Source organism: Sorex fumeus, unplaced genomic scaffold, assembly GCF_029834395.1.
Source record: "Sorex fumeus unplaced genomic scaffold, SorFum_2.1 ptg000017l, whole genome shotgun sequence".
Classification (NCBI taxonomy): Eukaryota; Metazoa; Chordata; class Mammalia; order Eulipotyphla; family Soricidae; genus Sorex; species Sorex fumeus.
In genome coordinates, this window is record NW_026606074.1 from 3160314 (window position 1) to 3184458 (window position 24145).

A 24145-nucleotide genomic window follows, 5' to 3' on the forward strand; every position below is an offset into this window, starting at 1 on the left:
CAAACTTGGGACTCTCACATGACATGCAAGACATGTGCTCCAGCCTGTTGAATTATCTCCCTGGCCCACTTTAAGTGTTGATTCTTTCTTGTTTTCTGTTTAGTTTGTGTTTGTTTTGTTTTGGGGCCACACCTGAGCTTACTCCTAGTTCTGTACTCAGGGATCAGTGCTGGTGGTGCTCGGGGACCGTATGGGTTGTGGGGGACTGAATCCGGGTCGGTCATGTGCAAAGCAAGCGCCTTAACCTCTGTACTATCTCTCCTGGCCTCCATGCTTATTCCATCCTGCAGATGAGGGGGTGGAGAGCGGCCCAGCATGTGCACAAAGCCCTACCCTTTGGGAGTGGCCAGCAGTGGAGACAGGGATTGTTGGGGAGTTAGTGTTTAGTGCGGGGACTGTCTCAGCTGGCAAAGCATGGCAGTGATGAGGGCAGAGCAGTGAGCATAAGCTGCTGGAACCCGGCAGCGGGCTGGAATGGTCCACTGCACCTGGTCTAAGCATCCCTCCACTGAAAGAAGCACAAGGACGAGGAAGGGACTTACCTTTTACAGGGCAGGCATTTGGCCCGGAAAGCTTGTGGTTTAGGCCTGAGGCGGCTGAAGGGGTGAGGCATAAGGGGGGAGGGGCAGCGGGCAAGGTGCTCAGTGTGTGACAGACGGAGGGGGCGGGTGGGGGGCGTGCCAGGTCTCAGCACCTTCCAGGGAAAACCCAGGAAGCTGATTCACACGTTTCCTCTCCTCTCTGCCTCCTGTGGCTCTGCCTTATTAGGAAGGATTGAGTCCTAGTCCTGCGGAAGTTGAGGTGACAAGTGTGGGAAGCCAGATGGGCACCAACTGGACACTTCCCGGTTCTTAAGCTTGCCCCTGAAATCCACAAGAGCTAGATCTGTGAAACAGACAAAGCCTCAGAATGGGTTAAGGGAAAAGTGTGCTCAAGAGTCCGTTTCCTCTGTGTGTGTGTGTGTGTGTGTGTATTTCTAGCCCAATGGGTAAATGCTCCTGCCTTGCAAGTGTGAGGTCATGATGCCTCCCATATGCGCTGGGCTCCGGGGTGGAGGTTTATTCAATCATTTGCCCTGCCAGCAACTCTGAAAAATGATTCATTGCCCAGAGAAGGCTAGGGAGCACATGGTGGAGAAAAGATATTTCTGATGGGGGTCGAAGAGAAGGTCCAGAGGGAAGGCCACTTGCCTTGCACGCCACTCACCTGGGCTCCATCCTCAGCATCCCATTTGGTCCTCTGAGCCTAGCGGTGGGGGGGAGGGTGTGATCCCTGAGCGCAGAACAGAGAGTGAGCCCTGAGCACCACTGGGTGTGGCCTCAAAAAATCCTAGGCAATTCCTGCGAGCCGGATCTGAAAGCACCCGCAGGCTCACTCACCGCCGCCGCGTCACCAGTTCTGCTTCAAGCTCCTGCATTTCTTATGCATTTCCTCTCCCTGTCTAGAACCCCAGGAGCCTTTAGCTTCGGGCGCCTCCTTGAACACCTCCCCGCCAGGGCTCGGAGACCTGGATTCACCACTGTCCCCGTCCAAACCGTGGCGGTCAGAAATTGCCACCGCGAGGACAGCCCCGGCTGGCACGAGTCCGTTTTGCGGACGAACAGTCAGCGCCGGGAGGTGAAGACCCTCTCCCCAGGCCACAGAGCCAGCCGACTTGCAAAGCCGCGGGGTCCCGGGCCCTAAAGCCCGGCGCTCCACCTGGGCTCAAACGAGTGGAGCAAACGAGTGCGGGCAGGACACGGCGGGTCCAGGAGCGAACGGATGGCGAAGGCGCGCGCCCGTCCCCTCCCTTGGTCGCGTCGGGACAAAGGCCCCGATGCAGGCAGGACGTGGGACAGCCAGCCTGGTCCACGAGCATCCCGCGGGGCGGGGGGTGAGGGTGGGCTGGCCCTTTAAAGGGGCGGGGCGCCAGGGGCGGGGAGCTCGGAGCTGGCGGGGGCGAGGCCAGCCGTGTGGGCGGGGCGTGTCCGGGGCGCAGGGCGAGCCTGGAACGGGCCGCGGGGCGGGGCTAGACGTGTGGGCGGGGCCTGTCGGGGGCGGGGCCATCCGGGCGGGCGGGGCCCGGGGCGAGCCTGGGGCTGGCGGCGGCGCGGGGGTGGGGCCAGCCGCGCGGGGCGGGGCCTGCCCGGGGCGGGGCCGCCGTGGGGGCGGGGCCTGCCCGGGGGCGGGGCGCGGGGCGAGTCTGGCGCTGGCGGCGGCGCGGGCCGGGCCTGGGGCGCGCGGAGCGAAGGGCGGCGGCGGCGGCGGCGGCGACGGCGGCGGCGGCGGCGGCTCGAGCTCGGCCCCGGCTCCGCTTCCCGCTCTCGACCCCGCCGCGGCGGCGGCGTCCACCCGCCCCGCAGCCGCGCTCGGCCCCGCGCAGGAGCGGCCATGCCGCCGCGGCGCAGCATCGTGGAGGTGAAGGTGCTGGACGTGCAGAAGCGGCGGGTGCCCAACAAGCATTATGTGAGTGCCGCGCGCCCCCCACGCCCCCTCGGGCCCCGGGAGCCCACCCCCCCCACGCCCCGCGCTGCAAACTTCTGCCTCCCGCGGCCCCCGGGCCCAGCGCCGCGCTGCCCGGGTCTCCCGGCCGGCGCCGCCCCTCCCCCCGCCCGCCGGCCCCGGGCTCCGGCCCCTCGGCCCCTCGGCGCTGCCCCCGCCTCGCCCGCCGCAGCCCCTTCTCCCGCCCGCCCTCCCGGGCCCCCACTGCCGTCCCGGCCCACCCCTGCCGAAGTCTGGCCCCAGCCCGGCTTGCAAGCCCGCAGGAGCCGGGGACAGAGAGAGAGAGAGGGAAGCGCCTCCAGGCCACCCGCCCTGCCCTGCCCAGCCCTTGGGAGCCCCCCTAGGGGTCGCCTGGGCCGTGCCCCTCCTTTTGCACGGACCAGCCTTTCTGCAGCAAAGACCCTTTTTCCGAGCGTCTGCACCTTGAGCACGCCCCCGGCCCCCGCCCCCCGCCCCCCCAAGAACTTCTACTTGTGGGAAAGTTTCCTCCTTGGCACCTCCAGGGATCGTCTTTTCAGCTGGCACCGCGGGAGAGAAATGGGCTCAAAGCTTGCATTCGCAGAGATGGGAAGGCTGAGGCTCAGAGGTGGGAGGGGGCAGGCTCCCTTGGCCAGCTGGTTTCGGGCTTGCAGGATTCTGAAAGGTGTGTGTGGCGGTTTGGGGGGGGGTACCCGCAGGTGGGGAATTGGCTTCCCAGGGGCGCCTCTGAGCTGAATCTGCAGGTTCCAGGGTCCCTGGGACATCTCGGAGGTTCTGGGTGCAGGGCAATGGGGTTGTGGGGGTGACGAAGCGTTGGGAGGCCCCTGTGGCTGGGGGGAAGAGGGAGCGAAGGGGACACCAGGGTCCCTGGTGGTGAGAAGGGGCAGAGTCCAGCTGCCCAAAGTTAACCAGGAAGGGGAAAGGAGCAAGAGGGAGGGAGAAAAGCTCTAACAAAGAAGTGGGGAACAATGAGGAGCAGAAGAAGGCGAGGCGTTGGCTGCTTAAATTCACCTCCCTGGCCTCCCAGCTAGAGCTGGCCTCGGCGGCTGGCCGGGGTGTCTCCTCTGAAGAGGCCCGTTCTTCCAGAGCTGATCTCAAGAGCCCCCCCCCCATGCGCTGACCCCCCCCCTCCCCAGGAACTGCCTGTAAAATTCTGGCAGGAGGGAGCGGGAGACCCGGGCCACGCTGGGTGTGCTGAGTGTGTATTGTTATTGGCTGGGCAGGCTGTTATTCAGCCCTTGGCCAGGGCGGTGGGAAGCTATTTCCTGGACTTGTGGCATCTTTAAATAGAGTGAAGTTGGGGGCCCGGAGAGATAGTACGGCCAATGGGTAAAGTGCTTGCCTTGCCCGCGGCAGACTTGGGTGGGATCCCCGGCACCCCATATGGCAGCCGGAGCACCCCCAGGAGTGACCCCTGAGTGCAGAGCCAGGAGTGAGTCCTGAGCACCACTGGCTGTGGCCCAGGGCCGCCCCCCACCCCATAATGACAGAGCAAAGTTTTCCTCAATTCCAGCCCCCCCCCCACCACCACACAGATTGCCCTTACTCCACCCCATCCCCCCACCTTATTTTGGGGGCCAGCTGCGTCAGATGCTGCCCACCGGTTTCTCTTTTGAGCCGGGACAGACCCGCTTCTTGGCAGCCCCGGCGGTCAGCTGGCCTGGGGCCTGCTCTGGCCTTTCAGGAAGGGGGGCTGGTGCCCGTTTCACAGAGGCGCACATTAAGGCCCAGGAAGCCGAGGCCACCGCATAGCCCCCACCTTGAGTACGGCTGGGTGTGGCCCCCCAAACACAAGTGCAGTTTCAGGGTTGTCTGGATCCGGCACCCCCGAACCCCACTTCCCCTAAGCCAGGCCTGCCGAGAAGCCCAGAATCCTGCCGCCCGCAGCTTCTCCGTCAGCCTCCGCCGTGGCTGCTCTGTGGCTTTTTCCTTCCCTGGCGTCAGCTCCCTCCCGCAGGGCCCCTGCCAGGGTGGCCAAGGTGCTGGGCCCTGTGGGGCGTCGCCCTCAACCTCCAAGCCCTTCCAGGGGTGGGGGAGGGGGCCCTGAAACAGAGGGATCTCTCAGTGCTCTTGAATTTGGGATCCCCCCCCCCAGATGATGTGGTGAGGTGCCTGCTCCCTGGTGGGGGGAGCAGGGGCTTGGCCAGGCTGGAGGTCCCTGAGCCCAGGGTTAGCCAGGGAGATGCCCGCCTCCCTGTCCCCGTGACGAGGGACCGGCCCGAGTCACGCGGAGGGTTTCACCACCACATTTGTTTTCCTGCCTCTGGTTGAGCCACCCTTGTGATTCAGGGGGACCCCGTCCCCTCTTGCCAGGCTTTTGGGTTCATCCCCGGCAGAGGGGTGGCAGTTTGAATGGATGACCGAGCTGTTCGTAGGAGTAGAGCATCTCCTTCCGGGTGGCGGGCACCTTGGGGGGTGGGAGGGAGACTCTGCCACAGACCCTCTCCCCAGCTTGGCAGCTGTTATGCCCCACCCCCACACGCCAGTAGGAAAGGGCGGGAGCGTGGCAGCTGGTGGCCGTGTCCCAAAGGCCGTCTCATTTGGTGTCCCCTTCCCTGAGAGCATTGCAGGGCCTCCTGAGGTTCCTGAGCTCGGCAGCTGTGTGCTGTGTGACCTCAGGCTGGTCTCTTGACCTCTCTGAACACCACCTCTGTGGTCTGCACGTTGTGAACACTGCAGGGTCTCTCCAAGGCAGAGTTGCTTGTTGGTGGGAGGTGGGGGCATAGCCAACAGTGCTGGTCCCCGGGACTTATGACTCACCGTCAGAAGACCATGCTGTGGAGGGAGTTGGATGGGGGGGGCTTCCACGTGCGAAGCTGGCGTTCCTCCCTCTGAGCCGGCATCCCAACCCCACAGGCAGGAATTTTTATTTTTCTTTCTAGTTTCTGGGCCACACCTACCAGTACTCAGGGTTTACTTCTGTTTCTTTGCTCAGGGATCAATCTTGGCAAGGCTCAGGGGCCCTTGTGGGGTGCTGGGGTTTGAACTTGGGTTGGCTGCACGCAAGGCAGGGGCCTTCCCGGCTGTGCTATCTCTCTGGCCCCTCCAACCCTTGTTTTTTATTATTTTCTTAATCTTTATTGGGAGGCTGTGGGCAGGGGCTATTCCTGGCTGTACACAGGAGTGACCCCTGGTGGTGATGGGGGGAACAACATGTGTAGGTGGGACTCACATGTGCGCCAGTAACCAAATGGGTGTTGGCCAAGTGCAAGGAGGCATCTTAACCCCTGTGCTGTCTCTTCGGCCTCCGTATTCCTACTTTTTTAAGAGTAATAAGACATTGCCAATGCAGACCCCTCCCCCAGTGTGCCCTCCCCAACAGCTGTGCCCATCCCCCTCAGAGTCCCGTCGGTTTTCCCGTGATATTTTTCATTCCTGCATACTTTATTTCTGGGGGGTAGGAGGAAACGATCCCTGGGGGTGCTCAGGGGAACCTTGAAGTGTCGGGGATCAAACGTGGGGCCTCTTGTAGGCCAGGCCAGTTATCCAACCCTGTGCACCATGTCCCCACCATTAACATTTTTAAAACTTAATAGGTATTCACCACCAGAGCAACAACGGTGCTGCCTTTCTGGAGCCCGTGGGGGTGGGGGGGGCGCCGGGCTGGGGTCGGCCCGACACCCCCTGCGGCAAGCTCCCCACCGAGCCGTGCACACCGGCCAGGTGATCTCGAACTGGGCTGGAGTGATAGCACAGCGGTAGGGCGTTCACCTTGCATGCAGCCAACATGGCCAACCCGAGTTCGATTCCTCCACCCCTCTCGGAGAGCCCGGCAAGCTACCGAGAGTATTCGATATGCCAGACACAGTAACAACAAAGTCTCCAATGGAGACGTTACTGGGCCCGCTCGAGCAAATCGACGATCAACGGGAGGGTCTTTACCTTTACCTTTTAATAGGTATTATTTCTCTTGTCCGATTGTTTTTATTGAGATCTAATTTACAGACCACAAAATTCACCCATTGTAAGGGTGTGACTTGCTGACTTTTAATTTTTTTTTTTTAAAGCTCTGTAACTGGGCTGGAGCGATAGCATAGTGGGTAGGGTGTTTGCCTTGTACACGGCCGACCCGAGTTTGATTCCTCTGCCCCTCTCTGGGAGCCCGGCAAGCTACCGAGAGTATCTTCGCCCGTACAGCAAAGCCTGGCAAGCTCCCCGTGACGTATTCGATACGCCAAACACAGTAAAAAGTGTCACAATGGAGACGTTACTGGGCCTGCTCGAGCAAATCGATGAACAACGGGAGGACAGTGACAGTGATAGCTCTGTAACCATTATTGCATGACTTTTCTTAACACCACTCCTCCAGCCCCTGTCAGCAGATCCCTCCTGCCTGTTTGTCACAAACACAGACCTTTTTATTTTTACTTATGGGGGGGGGGGGGCGGCTACACTCTCAGTGCTCAGGGACTCTTCCTGGCTCTGTGCTCAGGAGTGACCCCTGGTGGTGCTCTGGTGAGCCACCACGCAGTGCCGGGGATTGAACTGGGGTCTTATGAGGCCAGACACAGTAACAACAAAGTCTCCAATGGAGACGTTACTGGGCCCACTCGAGCAAATCGACGATCAACAGGAGGGCCTTTACCTTTACCTTTACCTTATGAGGCAGGCCGGCACCTCACCTCTACTCTCTTCAGATCCCACAGACCTTTTCTCTCCCCACTGCCCCATATCGAGTGTTTGAAAGTGACATAAAATCCTGTCCCGCCCTGCTGGGTCCTGCTCATTCCTTGCACGTGGGGTTCCTGAGATCATGCCTCCTGCCCCTCCCCCGCACTCTCTATCCTCCTGCCTCATCCCCAATCCTCAGGCTTCTCCCGGGTGGCCCATCAGGCGGGCATCAACGAGCACCTTGCTTCTGTGGATCTGGCTTCCGTGTCTGTGCCTTGCTGAGGTCGGCCACTTTTCACACCTATGTGTTTACTGTTCGCACTCAATTTGTGCTGCTTCTCTCCTGTGTGTGTGTGTGTGTGTGTGTGTGTGCACGGTCAGGGACTGGCACTGTGTGGCCTTCAGCCCTGCGTCTTCCCGTGCTCCTGGTAAGAAAGAAAGGGAGCAGGGGCGGGGAGGGCCCAGGTGGAGAGCACAGCAGGGAGGGCGCTGGCCTTGCTTGTGGCCGAACCTTGTCGGGTCCCTGGCATCCCCGAGGGCCCCCCGAGTACTGCCAGGAGTGATTCCTGAGTACAGAGCCAGGAGTCACCCCTGAGCATCATTGGGTGTGGCCCCCCTCAAACAATCAATTATAGGAAGCTGGCCCTCTCCGCACCCTGTGGCCAGAGGTCGGTCACCGTCCTCCAAATGGGAACCCTGGTCATTGCTCTTCCCAAGCAAAATTCTGTGGGCGGAGCACAGTTGAAGCTGGAGGGCATGGTGGGCACTGGGGGGGCGGGGCTGGTTTGATGATTCCTGGCAGGGCATAGGGGCCCCCACCTTGGCCTCCTCCTGCAGGCAGCAGGCAGCAGGGAAGGATGGTGGGGAGGTGGCTCAGAGGACCGGAGTACTGCAGGGCATCCCAAACACCACCAGGAGTCACCCCCGAGCACTGGGCCAGGAGTAGTCCCTGAGCACCTCTGAGTGTGGGCCCCCCAAAGCAGAAAGAATAAACAAAGGCTTTCTATCAGCTTACCAGTTTATCAAGAGAGCATGCCTCCCACAGGGATGTCTCATGCCAACTATTTTCTGCCTGTTCTGCAGCACACAAGTCTACCTGATCAAACCCATATCCGTGTGTGTGTGTGTGTGTGTGTGTGTGTGTGTGGAGGTGTGGGGGTCTCATTCGTGCTTTTCTCAGTCTTTCAAATGTGCTGCAGTGAGCACATTTTTCTGTTTTTAGTAAAAACACACAGTGGGACCGGAAGGATAGGGCAACGGGAAAGACACTTGCCTTACAGGCGAGTCACCAGGGCTGCATCTCTGGCACCACGTCGGGTCCCTTGAGCACTGCCAGGTGCAAGCCCTGCGACAGGCGCCCGTCCTGGACAGAGCCCTGCTCCTCACAGCAGACCCTCGGCGCACGCCCCCCTGGGCACGACCTCCACCCGCCCTGCCCCCTGCATTGCCCACACCCCACCACAGGCCGTGCCCTCCTGGCCACCGTGGGGTTACAGGTCGGCAGTTTGGCTCAGTGTGTCGTCTTGCTGTCTTTCTGTTTGCTTTACTGGAACTTGGGCTGCATCCACAGTGCTCAGTTCTCATTCCTGCTTCATTCCTGGGTATGGCACCCCCAAAACAAACAGAAAAAAACACCCCAGACAAGCGGAAGACACAAAAAGGGGCCACCCCGAGCTAGGGCAGTCCCCGCCAGGTTCCCACATCCTGCCCCTCCCAGCCCACCCCCGTCCTCCCCCCGCCTGGGCTCTGGCCCCATCCCAGAGTGGGGGTTCCCCCACTCCTCGGAGAGTCCATTCGCCCTGGGTGGTCTCGGGGCTCCGGATGCTCCCCCAGCCCCACTGCAGAGAGAGGTCCCTGGACCAGCTTCCAGCCTGCCAGACCTCAGAGGTGGAGAGGGGAGAGTTGAAAATCTGCCCACGCTCCGCTTTGCTCCACTTGGCCAGCCTGGCCTCTCCCCAGAGAGGGGTGCTGGGTAGACTCACAGCGAGAGGTCGCGGGGAGACACCACTGTGATCTGCCCCCAGCCCCCAACGCCTCGTCCCCTCCACCTCCAGGCTGACGCTCCCATGCCAGGTGTGGGCGGGGAGGGGTGCCGTGCGCTAGACCAGCTGTGGGCGCCTGTGCCGTGGGCAGGAGAGCCACTAGCTGGGCGTCCTCGCAGCCTGTGCGTGTGCACGGGAGGCTTCAGCGCCTGCAGAGTGCCCCCAAGGCTGGGGAAGAAGCCACGCTTCCGGCTGTGGCCAGGTGCCTCGAGGTCCGGGCTGGTTCTGTGGACCCCTGGTTCCTGGCCTTGCTCCTCCTCCTCTGGGCAGTGGGTGACCAGCAGGGAGGGCGCCAGAAGGCCAAGGAGACAGTGAGCTGCGGGCGGCCTGGTGTTGTGTGTGTGCGTGTGTGTGTATGTGTGTGTGTGTGATGCCCAGCTGGGGGTAGTGTAGTGTGTATGTGTGTGTGTGATGTGCAGCTGTGAGTAGTGTAATGTGTGTGTGAGTGTGTGTGTGTGTGTGTGTGTGTGTGTGATGCCCAGCTTGGGGTAGTGTGTGAGAGTGTGTGTGTGTGTGTGTGTGTGTGTGAGTAAGAGATGCCCAACTGAGGGTAGTATGTGTGTGAGTGTGTGTGTGTGTGTGTGTGATGTCCAGCTGGGGATAGTGTAGTGTGTGTGTGTGTGTGTGTGTGTGTGTGTGAGAGAGAGAGAGATGCCCAACTGGGGGTAGTGTGTATGTGTGTGTGTGTGTGAAATGCCCAGCTGGGGGTAGTGTGTGTTTGTGATGTGCAGCTGGGGGTAGTGTAATGTGTGTGTGTGTGTGTGTGTGTGATGCCTGAGTGTGTGTGTTATGTTCAGCTTGGGGTAGTGTCTGAGTGTGTGTATGTGTGTGATGCCCAGCTGGGGGTAGTGTCTGTGTGTGTGTGTGTGTCTGTCTGTCTGTGTGTGCGTGTGATGCCTGGGGAGCTGCCTTGAGGTCCCTTCCTGGATATCTGCTCCATGGGGTCAGTGGGGTCCGCGTCTATGCTGCCCTGACTGGGCCTGGCTGCTGTGGTGGGTGGGCAGGGCCAGGCTGTCTGCCTCCCCGGGGGCCTCAGCTTTGCCCCAAGCCTTGCCAAGTGCTTGTCTCACCAGATGGGAGTTGCAGGCTGGCACGCACCCCCGCCCAGAGCCTTCTCCAGGAGGTGACCGGGGGGAAGGGGAGAGGGTCGTATCTCAGGGGCAGGCGTGAGGCAGGACGACCTGTTCTGCAGGCCCCTCCCCGGAACTGTGTCGCTTAGATGGACAGTTGCACCCCAAGGCCCAGCTCGATTCGATTAGTTGCCCTATTTGTTTATTTGGTGCCAAGGACTGAGCCTGGCAAGGCCCCCTGCACGCAGGTCATGCGCTCTGCCCCTGAGCTCCAGCCCGCGATGGCCAGTGAAACTTGATCTCAGGGACACGGCTGGGCCGGAAGACCCCGTCTGGGAGAGCCGTGCATTGTTTATTGGCTGGAAGACCCAGTTCTGCCAGGCTCTTCCTGTGCCGTTGGTGACCACTTTCTCAGGGCTTCCTGCTGCTGCTGCTGGGGTGTGGGGTGTGTGTGTGTGTGTGTGTGTGTGTGTGTGTGTGTGTGTGTGTGTGTGATGCCCAGCTGGAGGTAGTGTGTGTGTGTGTGTGTGTGTGTGTGTGTGTGTGTGTGGTGCCCAGCAATGTTCTGGGGACCCTGTAGGGCCAGGGATGGGCCCCAGGCCTCCTGTGTGCAGAGCCCACGCCCCAGCCCTTGGAGCCATCTCCACGGCCCCTTCCTGCGGCTGCCCATCCCTCCTGGGCCCAGGCCGGCTAGTGCATGGGTTTCCAGCCAGCCAGGTACATGGGGGCACGGCCAGAGCCTCAGGGCCGGCAGTTCTAGAGCGATCAGACAGGGAGGTAACTTGAGGCCGACTACAAAGCACGGGCAGCTCTTGCCAAGCGGAGAAGGTGAAAGGAATGTCAGGCAGAAGGTGGCAGAGCCCGCCCGTGGGGCCCACCCTGGCTTGTGTTCAAGGAGGGGAGTGTGGGGGGCAGGTCACTGAAGCTTGACAGGCAGGTGAGGGCCAGGGGCCCCCAGAGTCACCCGGCTGGCTGGGAGGAGCTGGTCTGGGGACGTGCCCCTGGCTTGGTGGCATGAGAGCCCTGGGCAGGTCCACCTCCTGTCCACAGCGGGGGATGTGGGGTACCGGGGAAGGGAGGGAGGGAGGGAGGGAGGGAGGGCTGTGCGGGCACCGGGGCCGCCAGTGGGGTTTGTGAAATTGGGCGGAGGGCTCACGCCTGGCAGTACTCAGGGCTTTCTCCAGCCTCTGGACTCAGGGGTCACTCTTGGTGGGACTCGGAGCCCCCATTGGGTGCAGGGGACAGAACCCGGGCTGGCGTATGCAAGGCCATTGCCCTCCCGCCGTCCTGTGTCTCCAACCCAACTTCAGATTCATCATATTCCCCCAACTCAGCAGTAGCTGTGGTTTGTTTGGTTTGGGGGTCGCACCCGGTGGTGCTCAGAGGTTGCTTCTCATGGTGCTCAGGGGGTCCGGGGATGCTGGGGATTGAACCTGGGCCTCCCCGCTTTCTGCGGTGGCACTGCAGCTCTCCTGTAGTTTTATTTGGATGTTCCTCAGGAAGCCGTCATTTCCCGGAGGGTTCGCGAGGCGCCCGAGTTGCTTCGCGCTTACCCGGTTGGTGCTGCAGGCCTGCAAGCGACAGCGACTTCATTACGAGTCGTGGGTGCAAGTGGCAGAAAGGAGCTGGTACCGTCCATGCCCAGGAGAGTATCACTGCTCGGGCATGACGTACAACTGGGATGTTTCTGTACGTCTGTGTGTGTGTCTGTGTGTCTCTGTGTGTGTGTCTGTGCATATGTGTCTGTGTTTCTATATAGGATGTGTGTGTGTGTGTCTGTTTGTGCCTCTCTATCTGTCTGTGTCTCTCTATGTGTGTCTGTGTCTCTGTGTATATTTGTATGTGTGTTTCTCTGTGTGTGTGTGTGTTTATATCTCTGTATCTTTGTCTCTCTGGGTGTGCCTGGGTCTGTGTGTGTGTCTTTGTGTTTTTTCTTTCTGTGTGTGTTTTCTCTGAATGTGTCTGTGTATCTGTGTGTATTTGTGTCTGTGTGTGTGTGTTTTTATCTTTGCGTCTCCTTTGTGTGTGTCTGTGTGTGTGTTCGCGTGCAGACCTGGTGCTGGGGAGGGGTGGGTGAGCACACGGCCCCTCAGGAGAGGCGGGCAGTTTCCCTGCCTCTGGCTCCAATCTTCCTTTGAGCGTCTCCAAGTCCTGGTCCAGGAAGAAGGAATCCGATCAGCTCGGCCGGGTCACCTGACTGTCCAGTGGGCAGGATACTGTGATGGCCAGAGCTGCTGGAGGGGCAAGTGGAAGGAGGAAACATGGTTCAGGAGACTGCGGTACAGTTGCGGAAGGAAGGGGGTCCTGGGCATCTGCTCCCTGGCCCATTTCACAAATAAGGAAACTGAGGTTTTGGACGGAGACGCCCTTGGCCCCGGGTCACAGGCAGCGCTGCCCCTCCCATGGCTGGAGATCAGTCCAGTCAGCGGATCCCCCAGTCCCGAGGGAACCATGGCCTCTGAGCACACATGATCCAAGTGCTCTGTTCCGCCTCTCCAAGCAGAGCCCCCCACCGCCCCGCTCCCCGCACCCACCCACCACATGTGGCGTCAGCGTTTCCTCGGCCCCAGCCAAGGTGTGAGTCAGCAGCCTGTGACTCCAGGCCACCCTTGGCTGCCAGTCTGTGGCACGGACGTGGCTTTCATGTGTGACTTGGGCGGGGGCCAGAGAGGCTGTCTCTCCTCTCCACGCTCCGCCAAGGCCTGAGAGCTGTGATGTGTCCTGGCAGGGGTGACTGGGGGCCGGACTGCCCAGCCCCCTCTGGGTCAGAGGGCACCATTTATGCTGGGGCCCAGAGGAGACAGGGCGCTCTGGGGCAGACGAGGCTGGCCTGCAGGTGAGGTCTTGGGGTGGGCGAGCTGTTCCTGAACGTGGACAGAAGTGAGTCCCTCGCTGTGCCCGTCCCCGAGGCCGCGTGGCATTGCCTTCCTCGTGGAGGCCGGCAGCAGGCCTCTGACATCTGCCACCCGTGATTGCCAAAGACCTTTGATCCAGGCAGCCGCTTCGGGCTTGGCTGTTGGTCGACCCGCCAGGTACCATTGTGATGGCTTCAGTAAAGGTGTGTGTGAGTGTGTGTTCACACTCATTTGAGGTACCATTTTGCAAGCATCTTTCTCATTGAGGGTCCTGCATGCTCTATTCACTGATCACTCTGGGAAAGGACCGAGAGGGCTCAGCCGCCGGCCAACAGGCCCCCTCTAGAGGACAGCCGACTGGGCATTGAGGAAGTGACCTCACATCTGTTTCTCCTATGAAAAGGGGGGAAGGCGAGGGAGCACCTCTGGTGGGCGACTCCACCCAGGGGCCTGCAGCCGTGCTGTCTCAAAACGGTGCTGCATCCACCCTTACCTGTCTGTACCTCTGGTTGTGACCTTGGTTATTCTTGGCACCTCGCTAGGGAAATGCATCGTCGTTTCTTTGGGGGTCACGCATGGGGCAGTGATGAGGGCCAACTCCTGGTGCAGTGATCGGGCCTCGGTCCCAGGAGTGAGTGCTCGGAGGAACTTACAGTGCAGGGGAGTGAGCTCGGGCCTCCTGCAGGTGCTCCTGTGCTCCCGACCCTTGAGCCTGTCCTGGTCCCGTGAGCTGCGTTTTAAACAGCCCCTCCCCCCCAAGATGTGGGGAGTGACCGCACACTGAGGAGCACCGGAAGACTAAGTGGGATGTACCCCTTCCCACCTAAAGCAGCTTCCCCCGTAATAGCCTACATGGCAGTGGGGGGCGTGATTGAACAACAGACACGGACTGTCGTACGGTGACTGTTTTAGATTCATTTAGAAACGCTGTGGTGAGGGGCCGGAGCCATAGTACTGCGCGGAGGGTGCCTGCCTTGCACACAGCCAACCTGGGTTTGATCCTGGTATCCATAGGGTCCCCTAAACACTGCCAGGAGTGATTCTGGAGTGCTGAGCATCACCAGCTGTGGCCCTTGAAAAAAAAAACACAAATGCTGTGTTCAGGCCGGGGACAAGCTCAAAGGGCTGGTGCGCATGTTTGGCCCCTGGGAGCCTCAGGTTTGAGTCCCAGCACCACCAGGAGAAACCCCTGAGTACCGTGCTGAGAGTACCCTCTGCACAATGCCAAGTGTGGACCCTTCACCTGCAAAATAGCCCCAAATGAAAGCTGATTTGTTTGGGGCTGGAGCGATAGCACAGCGGGTAGGGCATTTGCCTTGCACGCGGCCGACCCAAGATCGATTCCCAGCATCCCATATGGTCCCCCAAGCACCGCCAGGAGTAATTCCTGAGTGCAGAGCCAGAAGTAACCCCTGAGCATTGCTGGGTGTGACCCAAAAAGTAAAAAATAAATAAATAAAATTAAATAAATAAAATCTCATTTCTTATTTTTTTTTAAAGATGATTTGTTCAAAGTTTTTTTTTTGTTGTTCCTGAAATGGAAACGTGCTTACCTTGTATTGGATACCACTCAGAGGGGACAGGCACACGTACCCACCCTGCATGGGGTCCTGGACTGGACCGGACCCTGACACCTCAGGTCTCCCGAGCACCTCGGGGTGTGACCCGGTTTCCCCACCCCCAGTAATTATATGCTTTGTGATCTTTGTTACCAAGCAGTGTCTGGGACTGGGCTGGAAGCATCTAACCAGAGCGTGGGCACCATAGGGTGACAGCTTCATGGAAGAAGTCTCATCTTCCTGTTGTCAGCGTCGGGGCCGCGCCCGGTGGCACTCAAAGGCTCCCAGCTTGGCGCTTGGGGGCAGGGGCCACTGTGTGGTGCCAGCGATGGGCCCCAGGGCCTCCTGCATGTGAAGTGATTTTGTGGGGGTGCGAACATCCTAATGCCACTCTGTTGGTGGGGCAGTTTAGTGTCACCCCACTGGGCAAGAGTTCCTCCTGACCAAAGCATCGCGCTGTGGCACGTCACTGTACTTAACAATGCCCGCCCCCCACCCCGTAAGCCGTGCCTTGATTTGGGGGAACAAAAGGGGAATTGGGGCCCTCCCTGGCAGTGAGTGCATGGGGTGACTCCCAGCCCAGTGTTTGTGGGTGGGTCTCGGGGCTCCCCGAAGCACACACTTTGGCCCCTGGGGCCATCTCTCCAGATCCCCATCTGGATTTTCTTTTTCTCGGCAGTTTTCCCCTACGGCCTGTGGGCCTTGCACACCGGGAGTTTCCCCTGTGAGCTGCCCAGTTCTCTCGAGACAGACCCTTGTACAGCAGAGGGGCCCCCGCCCATACGATAGAAGCCCCCGGCCCCAGCCACCCGGACCCCCTGCCCCAGCCCCTCTGCCCGCCCTGGAGGTTTTCCTCGAAAGCCGGCCTGCAGGTTGGTTTCGGCGGAGCCTGGCCTCCAGCTGCCAGCGCCACTGCAGGCCAGATGTGCACGAGGTCAGGGCTTGGCAGCCAGAGGCCCAGGCCCGAGCTGCTCTCGGCCCAGCCTGCGTCTCCTGGCTCGGCTGGGAAGGAAGGGGGTGTTGTAAGGACACTGTGTTGGGGGCCGGGGCGGGCCAAGGGTGGCCGTCGCAGGCGCTGTTCGCGGAAGGTGGTGAGGGTTGGTCTGTGGACGGGCGGAGATGTCAGGGTGGGCCCGGTGCCAGGCCCCCACGGCCCCAGAGTTGTGGGCTTCCCATCTCCTCCCCGCCCCTTCACAGTGGAGGAAAGGGAGCTGCAAGTGACTCGTATCACGAGGTGGCCGCTTTGGCTAGAGTTGCCATGGCTGGTTCTCCTAAAGGCAGGGCCTGGTGTGTGCGGTGGTGATGTTGGATACCCGGGAGAGAACCCGCTGGTGGGGAACACAGGCTTCACATGCCGGAGGCCTGGGTTCAATCCCCCACACCCCAGGGACCTTCAGGAATGAAGCCCAAGCACAAGCAGGGAGTAGCGCCGAGCCTCGCTGGGTGTGGCCCCCCAACCAAATGTCAAGGGGTGGGGAGTCACTTTTCCACTGAGGTTGGTGCAGACAGGAAGCCTCCTTCTGTGAGTGTGGCCCCAGGGAGTCGGGGTGGGGTGGTGTCGCGTTTCCTCCTCTGCCCCTTGCTGAGGTCTGGGGTGAGAGGTGACCTTCTCGTCCCTTCGCCTCTGCTCTCCACGGCCACAAAGTGGCTTCTGTTTCCAGACCAGAAGTTTCTGGAGCAGCTGTGGAGTGTGCCCGGGTGCTTTTCAGCAGTCTCGTTCCTGGCCGCACCAGAGCCAGCATGGTGGCATCTGCGTTTCCCACTCTGCGTCTCCTCTACACATTGTCCGAGTGTCCACTGGTCCCTCCCAGGTCTGCCTGGCCTCCCTTGGGGGACTCAGGGTCAGGTTCACAGAACCCAGAGGATCAGTGGCCCTCGTGGCCGGGGGACCCAGGAATGCGTGGGTACCAGACTCGGAATTTGTTTTGTTTCAGGACCACACCTGGCGATGCTCAGGGGTTGCTCCTGGCGCTGCACTCAGGGATCCCCTGGTGAGACTCAGGGGAGCATAGAGGATGCTGGGGGTTGAACCCAGGTGGGCCATGTGCAAGGCCATCCAGCGCCCTACCCGCTGGACTCTCTCTCAGCCCCCAGACCCAGACTTGGGCCCCAGTAAGGCTTCCTGGAGGTCTGGGGAGTGAGGCATTGCTTGATGGCAAAGGGACAGCTCCTGCCAGACAAGATGGCCCATTCAGGCGGGGGCAGAAGGGACCCCCGCGGCCCCACCAGCTCTGTGGCCATGTGCCCGTGTCCTCCCGGCTGTGCCCCACCCCCACCCCCAACTCAGAGGGAGCCTGGAACACAGCAGGCCTCTGTTTTCCAAATGGCACACAACCCCGCTCCTCGGTGCCCCCTCCCCCTCCCCACGCCAGCCCTGCACCCAGACCCTGCTCCACCCCTCACACCTCCGCCATGGACAGGAAGCCGCAAGAACAGAACCATCGACTGAGCATCTTCTCGGCCGCTCACGCCGCCAGCACTTGTATCTGGGCCAGTTCCAAGCATTCACTTAATTGAAAAGATTGAGAAAAAAAAAAAATCCAGCACCCCTGGCAGACAGCCACGCCACTCTGTGTCATTTGTTCTGGCGCCCGAGCGGGGTGATTCCTCACACTGACTGGGGACCGGAAGGGACTGGCCCTGGGCCAGGAGCGTCCTGACGGGCCTGGGCACTCCCCATCATCAGAGGCTGGGGGGCCCCCCAGCAGGCTCCGCGCCCTCCCGCTAGGGGTCGAGCTTCTGGTCTTGTTGGGGCCCCCGTGCTTGGTTCTGCATAGCACACCCCCAGGGACCCCCTTCCCAGGTCAGACACCCCCTTCCCCCGCCCTTCCCACCCACTGCTTCTCCAGGAGTGAGCTTCACTGCATTCTTTTTTTTTTTCTCTTTCTTGGTTTTTGGGCCACACCCAGGAGTGCTCAGGGCTGATTCCTGGCCCTGTGTTCCGGGGTCACTCAGAAGGGGATCTCGTGGGGGTGTCGGGGATCAAAGCCAGGTTGGCCACGTGCAGGGCAAGCCCTCCACCCTCTGTTCTAGCACTCCAGCCCCTCACTGTGTTTTCTTTTATAAAAGTGATTCGCGGGCTAGAGTGGTAGTACAGCCAAGTAGGGCATTTGACTCGCAATGCAACCTATCTGGGTTCGATCCCCGGCATCCCATATGGTGTGCCAGGGATCAGATGCCACCAGGAGTGATCCCTGAGCACAGAGCCAGGAGTTAGCCCTGAGCACCGCCAGGTGTGTCGTCCTCTACCCCCCCCCCCCCAAAAAAAAAGAGAAATTCTGGGGCTGGATTGATAGCACAGCAGGGAGGGTGTTTGCTTTGCACAAGGCCGGCCTGGGTTTGATCCCTAGCATCCTCTGAGCCTACCAGGAGTGATCGCTGGGTGCAGAGCCAGGAGTAAGCCCTGCGCACTGCTGGGTGTGGCCCGAGAACCAAAATAAGAAGTAAAAGGAGAGAGAAATTCTGCGCTCCTCAGCAAATTTCTCAGGGGAGGGAGGGAGTGGCGGAGAGAAGCCTAGGGGTGTTGGGAAATGGAACAAAATGCGGGTGTTGCAATTCCAAAACGAGGCTGGGAAGGCTGCCCTACATAGGCCAGATGTTGGGCCGACAGCTGGCAGGGGACTCACGGTCTCCGCGGGGCGCGGCTGGATCATGTTTGCCGTTAGTCAGGCAGTGGCGTCCCGCCAGAGGCCTCTGCTCCCGCTGCTGCTGCGGCTCTGCCCTCCTCCTCTCCCCTCCACCCTGCGCGCCTCCCCCCTCCCTGCCGCTGCCGCCGTCTCGCCTTGGGAGTATTGCTTCCCCGTGCCCGAGAGGAGGGTGCTGCCACGGGAAGGGGGGGTGGGCCTGCAGACCCAGGATGCACAGCTTGCTTGTCCCAGGCCAGCAGTTGGCACTAAGAAGCAAGAGCGGCACCCAGATGCCACGTCACGTCCGGGGGCCTCTCCCAGCGTAGGAGCCAGGCAGCCTGGGGCCTGTGGACTGCGTGTCCAGAACTCCGAGCACTGTCAGCCAGAGCCAAGGGGGGGGGCGACGTGTAAGACAGTGGGGGCCGGGCTTTACGGGGCTCAGCACCTTGTGGTCTTCCCAACGCTGCCCTGGCTTTGGAGCCCACATGGGCCATGGCCTGGACAGTGGATTAATTGGGCTTTGATGGAATGTTCCCCGGGCCTGGGGACCTGGTGTGTGGGTTGCTGGACCTCAGTTTACCTGTCAAGAAAGGAGGAGGGGGGTCTCAGGACTGGCTGGGTTCTGTAGGCCCTTGGACGGGGGTGGGGGTGAGGAGTGCCCCAGGAATCTGCCCCCAGGTTTGATCCCAGCCTTCCTTGGTCCCCTGAGCATCGCCGGCTGCCACCCTGGAGGTCCCAAGCGCACGGGTGGTCTCTGGGAAGTTGGCTCATGTGGCCCCCGCCTCATGTGTTCACACCGCCTTTCTGGCCTCCCAGAGACCTTTCTGTACGCAGTTGGCTTTGACCAGGGTAAGACTTAGGGGCGCCTTCCCCTCAGAGTCAGAAAGCCTGGTGGAACCCTTATGTTCCCTCCGTGGCTGCTCAGAGCCTTTGGGGCCCGTGGCCTGCATCCTCCCACCTTCATAAAGCCAGTGGGTAAGGAGGAGGAGGAGGACAGAGAGGCAGGAGGGCTGGGCTGGAAGCCCCATCCCCCCGCGCTCGAGTCCTGTCCTCCTCTTAGAGAGCTTGTGTGAGCCCGGAGGGGCCGGTCCGGAGCCTTCGAGACCAGCAGCTCTTTTCTGCAGATGGAACGGTCCCCTTGGTGCTGACCCCTGTCCCCTCTGTCCCTCCCTCCAGGTCTACATCATCCGAGTCACGTGGTCCAGCGGCTCCACCGAGGCCATTTACCGGCGTTACAGCAAGTTCTTCGACCTCCAGGTAAGGCTGGGGGGCTTCCCGCGAGCTGCAGGGCAGAGCAGAGTCAGAGGGGACTGACTTGCCCCTTGGAGCCGAGTGCCAGCCCCTCATGCCCCCACCGTCGCCTGCTTCTTTAATTGCCTGGGTGGGCAGGGGCCATCTGTGCCTCACGGGAGCTGCGCAGCGTGGCTGTTGGCAGGATCTAGAGACGGACGTGGCCCCATCCGGGGATGGCGTCTGTATCTGGAGTGACCCAGGTGATTCTTTAAAAGTGTCCATCCCGGGGGCTGGAGCAATAGCACACCGGGTACTGCGTTTGCCTTGCACACGGCTGACCCGGGTTTGATTCCCAGCATCCCATATGGTCCCCTGAGCACCGCCAGGAGTGATTCCTGAGTCCAGAGCCAGGAGTAACCCCTGTGCATTGCCAGGTGTGACCCAAAAAGCGGGGGAAAAAAAAGTTTCCATCTGGGCCAGAGATTGCACAGCCCACCTGGGCTGGACCCCAACACTGCATAGGGTCCCACAAGCTCTGCCAGGAATGATTCTTTGAGCACAGATCGAGGAGTAAGCCCTGAGCACTGCCAGCTGTGTCCCCCTACCATACCGTAACCCCCCCAAAAAAAATCCCTTTGATGTGGGCTTCTCTGTTGCCGTTTGCTCTAACGCTGGGTTTTCTCCCGATGAAGGCAGGCTGCTTGCCGCCGGCAGCAGAGCGGAGCGCACCGGAGATGAAATCCTTCGGCTGCAGACGCGACCCTGCTCCAGCCTCTCTCTGTGCCTCCGCAGTTGCATTTGCGGCCGGCTCCATGGGTCAGGGGGCCTTCCGGCTCTGGGGGAAGACCCTCGCCTCCCCATTCCTCCGGTCTCTCTTTCCCCAAGAGCCCCCGTACATACTCAACCCTGAAGTGCCCCCCACCCAGCCCCCACCCCAGGTCTTGGCCGTGCCTCTCCTCTTTTGTGTCCCGGACCCACTGCATCCTCATCCTCCCTCTGCTGAATGGCGTGTTTGAGGACCTTGGATGTGGCAGTGTCTGGTGAGCTCACGAATGAGGCACCACCAGGAGCAGCACCTCCAGTCTCCTGAGGAGCCGAGCAGCATGTGGACAGTGAGGGCCGGGGAGATGGTGCAGTGGGTAGGGCTGCTCGCGCAGCATTGATCCCAGTGTCACATCGCTGGGGAGGGTCTTGGAGTCGCCCGAGTCCCCAGGTAATTCCTGGCACTGCAGAGCCCAGGCAGCACCACATCCTTGCAGTGAACCACTGTCTCAGTTTGCCGAAAAGCTCCAAGCATTGAGCCCCCCTGAGCACTCCTTGGGAGCCCCCTGTGACCCACTGCAGGGCCAGGAGATGACTGTCTTCCTGGTCCCTCTGCGTACCGGTTAGGATGCTTCAGGTGCAGGTGACAGCCACGCTCAACGTGGACTTAAATAAGCCAGTATGTTGTTTGGCTGGGGTCACTGAGCATCTGAGAGGAGGAGGAAGCCTTGTGGGCTTCAGGCACAGCTGGATCCAGGGGTTCCCATAGTGCTCACGCCCCCTCACCCAGCCCGCCGCTGCTGCTTCCACATTTCTGCTTCTGTGGTGTCGGTTTTATCTTCGGTTCCTGGGTAGGTGTCACCCCTGGCGGGAGTCGTAGAAGGCCCCTTCCCAGAAGCATTCAGTGTGGTTGAGGAAGGTGAGGGCCTGTCGTTTTATGACGGTCCCTGCTAGAGTTGAGGGTGGGGAGGTGGAACTGTGCCTACTCCTCCTGCCGACCCTGCAGGGGCCCCTGAACTGGCCATAGGGAGGCCTCCCTGATCTCGTGGCATTACGGCCACAGGCTGCCGGCCCAGCGGCCGCTGCCCGCTCCCACCTCCAGGCCCACTGCACAGGGGTTACTCCTGGTTCATGCACTCAGGAATTACTCCTGGCAGTGCTCGGGGGACCATATGGGGTGCTGGGAATCGAACCCACGTCAGCCGCGTGCAAGGCAAATGCCCTACCCGCTGTGCTATTACTCCAGCCCCTCCAGGCCCACTTTGGGTTCTTTGGGGTTGTTTTTTGGAGGGTGGGAGGGAGGGTGCTTTTTGGGCCTCACTTGGTGCTACTCAAGGCTACCTCTTCGCTCTGTGCTCAGGGATCACTCCTGGCAGTGCTCAGGGGACGATATGGGGTACCAGGCCAGCCGTGTGCAAGGCCAGTGCCCTCCCTGCTGTGCTGTTTCTCCTGCCCATACCAGGCCTTTGAGATGCAGGTTTTCAGCTGCAGGAGGGATGATTGGATGTCCAGGGCTCCTGGGCAGGAGAGGAGCTGCTGCAGGAGAGGGAGGGCTCAGTGGCCCTGTGTCCCCAAAGGCCTGTGTGTGTGAGTAGAGCTGTGGCCTTCTGACCCTCCACGCAGAGGTGACATCACAGGGGACGCTGGAGCCAAGCTTCGGTTCCTGAGATTCCCTGGCCAGCCCCTGCTGACTGCACCCTGGCATTCCTCGCGAGCTCCAAGTGAGCTTTCTGCTTCTCTGTGATCTCGATCTTGATCTTGGGGGGTGGGGTGCGGGTGCGCCCAGAGCCGCCCCAGCCCCCCTCCCCCCCGCAATCAGCAGCGTCTGCAGAGTCAGAGCCAGAGCAGGGCCAAGGCGGCCGCCTTTAAAGAGTCCCAGATGGGCGGCGACAGTGGGAAGCGGGAGGATTCCTGAGGGTCCCGCTCCTCCAGGAATGTGCCGCCTCCTGCCTCCTACCCCTCAGAGGGGTAGCCCCGGCCAGGACCCCTGCTGGCCTCAGCCAGCTGTTCCCAGGGACGGGCAAGGAGGCCCTGAAGATGGTGATCCCACCCGCCCTCCCGCCCTCCCTCTGTCCCCCCCGAAACGTGGCTTGGCCAAGTCTGGGGAGGGCCGTGCTCCTGCCAAGAGGAAGGTCAGCTGCCCGCTTGCCTCCGTAATGGAAAAGGCAGAGGACTTGGTCAGGAGCTTCGGGCCAGCCCCCCGGTGCTGTGCGGCCACGGGCACACCCCTTCTCCCCCGGGCAGGCCCAGCTTCCTCCGTGCAGGCAGCTTGCAGCCTTTCTGGAAGCGTGCCCAGTGACTGGGAACGCGTCTTCTCCCAGGGCCGCGGTGGTCTCTCGGGACAGAGCTGCCCCTTCCCCATCGTGAGCGGGGAGCGGCTCCGTTGGCAGGAGCGAGATCCTGTTGCTGCCAGCCGCCGGCCGCCTCTTCCCTCCCGCCTGGACAGTGGTGGTCAGGCCACTTAACTGCTTGGTTTTACTCACTGTGGGTTTATGTGTGTGTGTGTGTGTGTGTGTGTGTGTGTGCGTGTGTGCGCACGCACGCGCGTGTAAGCACGCATGTGTGTGTTATACCTAGCAGTGCTCAGAGACTCTGCTTCCTGCTCTATGATGTTGGGGTCCCAGGAGCCTCCCAGCCTGCAGAGCCTGCACCCCAACCCTTCGAGGTATCTCTCCAGCACCTTTGGTGGGGGGCGGTTTGGGGCACACCTGGCAGTGACGGGGGGACCATAGGATGCCAGGCCTCCCGATACAGCACGTGCACGTCAGGCCTGTGCGCCATCTCCTTGGCTGATGCACTGATTTGATTCTCAGGTAAACCCTGGTGAGACTGGCACCTGTCAGTGAAGAGGTGGGGGCTGGGGGGTGTTCAGAGAGGGGGTCCAGTAATAAGAGGCCCATGGGGCTGAGGAGGGGTGTAGTGAGGAGGTAGCTAGCCCAGGGGGTGGGCAGCAGGTTAAGTATGCCTTGGTCTCCCAGGGCACAGAGCCCAGAGGCATGGACACAGACCGGGGCACCGCACCCCCCATGGTACCCCACTGCATCTGGTGTGACGGACAGACCTCATCCCCCATGCCTTCCCGCCAGGCTGCAGCTGTGTGTACGGCCCCCCTTCTCCCGTCCTCCCCCAGCTCCCCAACTTCCTGCTCCTGTCCTTCTGGGGGTGGGGGTGACCCGTCCACGTCCAGTCTGCCGCTAACACAAACCACGTGCGGGCCCCGCGCCAGCTGCTACGGTGTTTTCCTTGGAGCGCCCATCTGCATTTCCTGCGTCGCCAGCCGACGGCTGCAAAGTGCTGAGGGTAGCTGCTTCCCCCGCCGACACCCACCCTCGGCCCCCACTCTGACGTGGCCACTCCACGTGGCTCCCTCTTCCTCCCCCCACCGATTCCCTTTCCCCCTTGCCCCAGTTCTGCTTCCTCTTGTGATGTCTGGAGGCCAGGGGAGCAGCAGCTTGGGGGTTCTGAGGATGTCCCTTGCGCCGTGACCCTCTGGCCGGTGCCGCAGATGGCCTGGGGCTGGGGGCTCGCACAGAGCATCTGAAACGGAGGCTTCTCAAAGCCTGGGAGCACCCTGACTGGTGGCAGTCATGAGCCCAGGGCTTCCACTCCGGCCTCTGGCCTCCCTGCTTGGCGGACATGATCTTCCAGGTGGCGTTTCCCTTGGTAGAACAGCCAAGACAATGACATCAGGACTGCAGAGGGAGCGCACGGGGCTGCACCGTCCTGGGTGTGTGCCCCAGAACTGTACTGCTGGTGAAGGTCAGGGAGTGCCCAGAGCACCCCTAAGGATGACCTCCGCCCCACCCAAAACAAATCACAGCCTCACAGACTATTAGAAATGGTTCTTGCTGGTGTGGCTATTGCCGTGCCCTAGGAATGTGAGTACTGGGGGTAGACCCACGCCTGGACAGAGGCTCGCCGTGGTCA

General features: G+C 61.1%; 1 protein-coding gene across 1 annotated transcript in view; it reads left to right on the top strand.

The window, feature by feature from the left end:
• The first annotated feature begins 2236 nt into the window (after positions 1-2236).
• The window catches only part of SH3PXD2B (SH3 and PX domains 2B), a 51719-nt gene continuing 29810 nt past the window's right edge, over positions 2237-24145 (top strand). The window contains exons 1-2 of the mRNA XM_056112305.1: positions 2237-2445; positions 19400-19480. Of these exons, the coding sequence (XP_055968280.1) occupies positions 2371-2445; positions 19400-19480 (156 nt within the window). The 5' untranslated portion in view covers positions 2237-2370. The remainder of the gene's footprint in view (positions 2446-19399; positions 19481-24145) is intronic.